The sequence below is a fragment of the Chenopodium album genome, chromosome 6, assembly GCF_948465745.1.
Source record: "Chenopodium album chromosome 6, dcCheAlbu1.1, whole genome shotgun sequence".
Classification (NCBI taxonomy): Eukaryota; Viridiplantae; Streptophyta; class Magnoliopsida; order Caryophyllales; family Amaranthaceae; genus Chenopodium; species Chenopodium album.
Genome location: NC_137839.1, coordinates 75,669,026 through 75,676,759, shown reverse-complemented (window position 1 = coordinate 75,676,759; position 7,734 = coordinate 75,669,026). Strand labels below are relative to the sequence as shown.

At 31.9% G+C, this 7,734-nt stretch overlaps 1 protein-coding gene across 3 annotated transcripts; it reads right to left on the bottom strand.

Moving 5' to 3' along the window:
- Positions 1-380: 380 nt before the first annotated feature.
- Positions 381-4,142, bottom strand: LOC145636349 (putative NAD(P)H dehydrogenase (quinone) FQR1-like 1). Of its 3 annotated transcripts, none has more exons than XM_081687884.1 (5): positions 4,048-4,142; positions 3,782-3,836; positions 1,599-1,692; positions 1,234-1,496; positions 381-871 (listed from the first exon to the last, which is right to left on the bottom strand). In XM_081687884.1, the coding sequence occupies exons 2-5, from the start codon at positions 3,802-3,804 to the stop codon at positions 640-642; spliced, it is 612 nt and encodes a 203-aa protein (XP_081544010.1). In that variant the 5' UTR covers positions 3,805-3,836; positions 4,048-4,142; the 3' UTR covers positions 381-639. The 3 variants fall into 3 exon arrangements, with proteins under 3 accessions (XP_081544010.1, XP_081544011.1, XP_081544013.1); XM_081687885.1 differs by having other exon boundaries at positions 4,043-4,129; XM_081687887.1 differs by having other exon boundaries at positions 4,036-4,126.
- Between the last annotated feature and the right edge of the window lie 3,592 nt (positions 4,143-7,734).

Sequence of the window (7,734 nt, the reverse complement as noted above, 5' to 3'; positions counted from 1 at the left end):
GTTAAATGGGGACTCAAGGCTCTTGCTGATTACTGACTTCAACTACGGAGTAGACAATTATACAATGGCATTTAGTTGCAGATCTTTAAGCATCATGTTGTCCAAAATCACTTCAAAATCATGGAAACTAAGATTGGTTTTTCATCAGACCTACAAGGTCGTTATACATCAGACCTAACGTGGAATTAAGCATCAAACGAATGTAATCGATCTAAATGGGCACCCAACTAACAGAACTCCTGATATCGATTGTTCTTCGACAACACTCTGTATACTTCTGTTTGTAAATCTCTGCACCCTTTATTTTAATTTGTTTTTTGGGTGTGGAAGTAAAAAAACAAATCCAATATTATAAAGATAGAAAGGGGGGAAATTAGATAAGAATGTAAACCTGTCAAAGAAATTACTGAGTACCAATTAAGGAAATCACACCAATTATTGAGTTCAAATTTCAATACATTTATATACCTTTGGCTGAGCAAATTTCTTACAACACATTCAAACAAATCAAGGATCCAAATACAAACATATTTGACAAAGCAAGCAATTGACGAAATTGAAGAGCATACTTTATATGACAAAAAACAATATGCAGGTATCTACTAGTAAAAAGTTGTGTTCTAGACAGAGTGAAGTATTTCAAGCAGAACCCTTGAGCTTCTTTGCAATGGTGGCGAAGTATTTGCCCTGGTGGAAAGCTTGCTCGAGTTCAAGCTCAGAAGGCTGTCTCGATCCATCACCTGCAAAAGTTCCTGCCCCATAAGGTGTTCCTCCTTTCACCTTCTCCATCTCAAACATACCAGCTCCAAATGTGTAGCCGATGGGCACAAAGATCATGCCATGGTGGGTGAGTTGAGTGATGGCTGTCAAGCTGCATAAATCCACAAATTAGCAGAAGTTCACTCTCTCCACTAGTCCATTATGCTACATTATGCATAACAATTTGCATCCCACCAAGAAAAAAAAATTATAAAAGCGTGGGAAACAAACTAGTCACAATAGTAAAACAAAAAATTTTCTTTTAAAAGATAGCCCTTCTGTTAGCAAAACTACATGCATTAAATTGCAAAATGCAGATTTCAGATAATATTTTCTTTCAAAAAAAATAATCCATTTTATTATATATGCATCAACAGATCAGTATCCTAATTCCTAAACCTTTTCAAAAGAGGAATGTATCAAGTAATAATTGGAAACAAGAAGGCAGAAAACCTCAAGCAAAGAGAAACTCACGGGGTAGTTTCTTGTCCGCCACCTTGAGATCCTGTACTGTAAAAGATGCCTGCAGGTTTCCCAGCAAGTTGTTGTGTTCTCCAGAGTCCTCCAGTGGCATCCATGAATGCTTTAAATTGAGCAGCCATCATACCAAATCTAGTTGGGAAACCAAAAAGAAACCCGTCCGCCTCAGCAAGTTCGTTAGGTGTGATGATTGGGACATCAGTTTTTGGGGGTGCACTCATTTTTGCTAGCACATCTTCAGACAGTGTTTCAGGAACCTTCACAAATAACCCAGAACCTTTAATTATTCTATTTATTCCCTCAAGTCAAGGATAAAAACTATAAGTAGTTGCATATCAGGCAATTTGTATAACGCACACCTGCCAGAGTTTCGCTTCAACTCCTTCAATAGATGCAGCTCCTTTCAGTATCTCCTCTGCTAACTTCTCAACATGTCCATACATTGAGTAGTAGCTGCACCAGACTTATTTACATCAATTCCCACACATAAGAAGTTGATTCTATCATGCCTATATAATCATAACAAACACAGACAGGGGCAGGGTTATCACCTACAAACTACAAACTAGAAATTCCACAGTATACTTCCATGAAAGACGATTACAAAAGCACCTATAAGTTTAAGGGACCAGAACAACTAGATTGCTTAAAGCAAAAGTCATAAATAATCCAAGAATGGCATAACAATATAATCCAATAATTTCGTAACAAAATTTGATGGATTGTGGAATAGGGCTCTAGCCATTATACTAGAGACATGCAGGTGTGTACAGTCCATAAAACTGGAAACAGAAGCGATAAACTTGTAGCAAAATATTTTAGCCACAAACTAAAAAAGGAAAATTAAGGCCTCATCCAGCTGAATGTATTGAATTTCAAAAGGTGATATCATACTCTGACAAACTAATGCTTTAAGATGGCAACTATAGAAGTAGTTAACCAGAGCTTTCTCATCGTAAAATTTCAAAATATTTGACATAAAGTCAAAACATTTGACAATCGATAGTCATATCTCTCCAACAAAATTTCACTCTCATTAGAACACATATAGCTAATGCAGAGACTACAAGTGTTCTTCATTTTTCCAGTCTAAATCATAATACTGCTACAGTTCCTCTTTACATTATGAGAAAGTACATCAATCTTCCTAAGGTTTAGTTAGGTAATCATTCAGTGGAAGAATATAAAACTAAATTTCCCAAGATAAGAGCATGGAAAACTAAAGAACGATAAACGAATAACAAATTCTAGAAACACTGGTCCACAAAGGGAGTAAAGTCAAAAGATAACAAAAGGAAGATAGCAACAGCCCACTTTGTAACTAACAATGCAGCTTTGCCACCATGCCTCCAAAAAGCTACTTTCTCTAACCAAATCACATTATTGATGCATATTATCAGTTACTTCCGAACAAGTAGAGGCGTAAAATAGACAACTAGTACCTAAGTACCCAAAAGAATGATATTGTAAAAGAGATTAACTTTTAACTTTCAGTAAGCCATTCAACTCTTTATTTCCAGTTTTCCACTCAGGCTACCAGCAATCAAAGATTCAAAGGTAGAGATACGGATTTAACATAGCGCGTGCACGCTCACACACACACACACACACACTTGCTTCATATTATCAGACCATATGTAAATCAAACAAATACATCACAAAGCAATGCTGATTCCTCGAGCCTAGGAAGAGAAATTTATTCATGTTCTTCCAATTAACAATATGAAGAACACATATACATTCAACAAGTTAGTACCAAGCCAACAAAGGGAACACATGATCCGAGTTTGAGTAACATGGACACTTATATAGCTCTCATTAAGCTTATATTGAAGACACATAATCCAAGTTTGAGTGACACAATTTGGAGGATTTTATACAAAATAAACATACAATTGAATTAAATAAAATCAGCTATATAACTAAGATTCATTCAGCAATAAAACTACAAAGTTCTATCAAATCAGCAAACATGACTCAACAAATCAAGGATATTTCAACAACCCCAAATCAATTTAATCATTTACATTATTATGGAAGTATATGTTGCTAGATGAAATAAGGCATTCATTTTTGCAAGCTCCACCCATCAAAGAAAAATGAATAGATCGACTGAATTAAAGGGAAAATACCAACCAGAATACAAATGGGAACTAGTTAACCATGAAATTAAACAGATATTAACCATAAAAAAAAACCTACTAATTTCAATAATAATTATAGTTAAAAGAACAGAAAAATTAAAAATCATGAAAATGAATTAGGAAATAAATAAATTTCTAGCATTGATGAATTAACTACTCATCACAAGTTAACCCATAAATTTAAATTTTCCAGGTGATATCCAAGACCCGAGATCGAATCCCATTCAAATCAATAGCACCCATATTAAAAATCACAATCCAATCACATAAAAAAATAACCCCAGAAAACAAAACAAAACATTATTAAAATGCAATAAATATCAATGACATTATGCAACAAATTAATCAATTAATTAATCAAAAGAAAAGGGTTAAAGAGACAAAGAATGAGAAATTACACGATGTAGATTTTGGCCGCCATTAGAGAGAAGCAAATTCAGGGTATTTCTGCAACTGTTGTCGAAGAAGAATAATGGAATAAGAAATTAGTAGAATAATTGGGAGAAAAGAGAATGTGTTAATTAATAGAAAAAGTGATTAATAAGGTATAAATTGGAATGTTGAGGATAAATGGTGTATTTATAAATGATTAAATGGTGTTTAGGTACAGTACTGCTGAAAACCTGACATACAGGAAACAGGATGATTTTACCTTAGACCTTACCTACTTCTTCTATTCGATTCTTCAGCAGTCTTTCTTTTTCAGACGTATTTCTTGACGCGTCCTGCTTTTGGCCACGGCCTTTAGGGGGAGAGTACAATGTACGTACCCGTAATTCCGGATGCACTTTAGGTCATCTTTTTTTGAGCTTCTGAATAGAGCAAAACAACTTATTTATACTAAGTTGAGTATAGCTGACTACAACAACTTAAAAGAACAGGCCTTTAAGGCTAAAGCGTTATGTATACCCAAAGTTTTTATTTCATGTGGAAGTTGAAATTCTAAATGTATCTGAATACACAAAGAAGGTTTTGAAAAATAAAGAAAAAATTGTAAATAACTACCATAACTAAAATTGATTTTTATCATTTTTTTTTTGTTTATTTGATAACCACCTAAAAAAAAAAAATAGAAATCACCATCTCTAAGGGCCTATTCACATTTATTGAACTGGGCTGAATTGAACTGAACTGATTGGAGCTGAACTAAATTGAAATGAATATTTAATGAGAGGGGAAAATTAGGATCGGAGCTGAACTGACCCGACCTGAACTGTGTTGGAGCTGAACTAAACTAAACTGATTAGAGCTGAGCTGAACTAAGTAAATGCAAACATGTCCTAAGACTGAATAATCGTAAGAATATCAAAATGATGGACTTTTTATAAAGGGTACTTAAGTAAATTGTGTTGTACACTTAATTTGGATTGGTTATGAATTTGAGGATAGTGTATCGTTTTTGCCCGACAAAGTGAGTATAAATGTAAAATAGAACAACTTACATAAATTAAACTAAAATTATATAAATTTATTAGAGATTTTATTAAAAAGTTGTTGTAATTTAAACTTAGGTAACCTTTATAAAACTTATTTTCTTCTTTAGTGAATTTATCTTAACTTAACTGAACTCATCTAAACTTATAAGACATGAAAAAAGTGAGAAATAGGTGAACAGAATAGACCCTTAGTGAAAACATCAAAGTTGAGTATTTATGTTTTATTAAGCATTGACTTGTGCATTGTGATTATACTATGTATTAGGGCTTGTTCTGATTTACTGATCTAAACTGAATTGAATTGAACTGAGCTGAACCGAATTATTTATGAGAGAAGGAAATTAAGAAATGAACTGAATTGAACTGAGCTTAACTGAATTGTTTATGAGAAAAGGAAATTAAGAAGTGAATTGAGCTGAAATGAATTGTTTATGAGAGAAGCAAATTAGGAACTGAACTGAACAGAATTTAAGCTGAAGAGAACAAGTCCTTAGTTTTGATTGGAGTAGACCAAAACTCGGAAAGTGCAAATCTTCAACTCAAATACCAAATTCATTTTATTTCATTTAATCTAGTCGGTTTATGCATTAGTTATATGCTTGATTGTAAGGTAAAATCTAATAAAAGAGAGTAATTATTGTCCTAAAACATGTTAGATTAGGTCATCTTGGCTTGACCCAACTCAATTATGAATGGGAATGTATAAACAACAATTTTAAGCTCAATTTTTTAAGCTTTGCTCGTAATTTATAGATTTATAGGCAGATCACGATCTAAATTATTAACCAGTTTAATTTGTGCAAGAACTTTAATTTTGGTTCAAACTACAATCTACTTTCGATCAAAACGCAATTTAACCCATAATCACCTAATACTATAGAATGCGACTAAATATTTTATTGAAATATCAGGTTTCTTTTCTGATGTTACAATTAGTTTTGGAATGCTTGCATACAACTTATTGACATCTTCAAGATCTTTTTTCTAAAAGGGAAATCACTTACTTGTATTAGTAATTTTTTTTTTTTTTTGGTTTATTACTAACATGTCATTATCCTTGCTATGAATTAATTTGCAGGCATGCATGATCCAAGCATAATTAATAATCCCATTGTTGTAATACAGAAAAATGAAAATACTATCTAGGGATTTAAAAAAAAAAATAAAAAAATAAAAAAAAATAAAAAACCTCTAAATTTTCCATTCTTATAATATTTGGTGGTTATTTTATTTTCGTTATCTTCTATAATTGCATATTAGTGTTTTATTGCATGATTTTCTCTCGTGAAGAAGCCAATATCGTGTTTCTAGAAGGATGGGATACTACACCTGCTCAATATGTCACTTTGTCACTAATTTTGTAGTTGTTGGATTTTATTTTTATTTTAATTTTTTGTTGGCTGTCTATTTCATCTGAAAAGATTCTTGGCCATTGAGTCAATACTCACCTTTCTTTTCTAATTAATGGGGAATTCTATTTAATTTGCCCGAATTTTCTACTGCATTTCAAAATTAATGACACATTTTTAAAATATATTATTTTGATAGAAATAATACAAAAATAAGAGTTGGAGAGAATTTAGCTGAATGCATATTCAGCAAAAATTGAGTTTAATTTGTATTATATGTTTAATTAGTTGTGCTAAATTTAGGTATTTAGCAAAAAAAGTATGTACTCCATAATTTTATATTGAAATTGATAAGAGTTCAATTAACCTACTTTGGTATGCCATAACTAATAAAAAAAAAAAAAAATACACTATCCTTTAATAAATTACCAGCTTGAAAACTCAATTTTTTGCCTTCGAACATGTTGTTGGAGATACCTGTATTTACCATGGATGGTTTTGATCCCCATTCGCGTTGGGCTTGGGAAGAAACAGAAGAGCAAATAATTAACATCCAATAGTTCACATACTACAACTCGAGCTCACAAAGACAAAAGTATTTAACAACACGCAATGTTAATTTGACTTTAAAGAACAATTTGAGCTGAGTAGTCAAAATATAAGTAATACTTTATAAATGAATAAGTAATGTAAATTAAGTCAAATTGTTGCAACAAACATGAGATCAACTAGTAATAATGAAACTAAGAAATGAATCATACACATCCTTCAAAATGTGCATAGCGTGGAGTTCTTGAGCTACAAAGTGAGATAAGGAGTAAGGACACTAAAATCGAGTGTCACGAAGACGATAATATGACTTTCTTTAACGACTTTTTAAAAAAGTTTTTAGGAGAATCTCATCATTCTATTTGTCTCTTAACGTGCTTCTTTTCTAATCAAATTCCTAACTTACAATTCCTTTTTCTTCCATTTATTTTTCATCATTTATAGAATGTCATAATAGCTAATCTTTTCCATCAATTATTCTCTATGTTTCTTAGACATGAATTTGACTCATTGAATTTGTACTTGATTTTTTCACCACACGAATCTAGGTGGTTGTAACTATGATGGTGCATCTAGGTTGTTGTTAACAACTGCGTAGTTTTTTTTTTATATTTTTTTTTTCATATAAAGGTTTACAGGTAAAGATTAGGTTCGTCTTCTATATTCTACTAACCTAATTCATTAAATTGAAGAAAAATAAGAAAATTTACTATCAATAAAGAATCCATCTCTTGGTGGTTGTTGATTAAATGTCCTAATAACTTAATTTTTTGGTGGTAGTTTGTTGCTTATTATATAGAATGATACAATGATAAACCTTACATTAAGCTCACTATAAGTAGTTTATAATATGACTTGATGGTAGTATAACACATCATACAAATCCAAGCGTGACTCTATCAATTGATCAAAACTCTATGTCCGATCCGAAAAATAGTTCTACTCCTAAAGTCATAAGGCAATGCTTAGTAGTTTTAGGTATTTGTAATAAGTAAAACCAACTTATAATGTAATGAT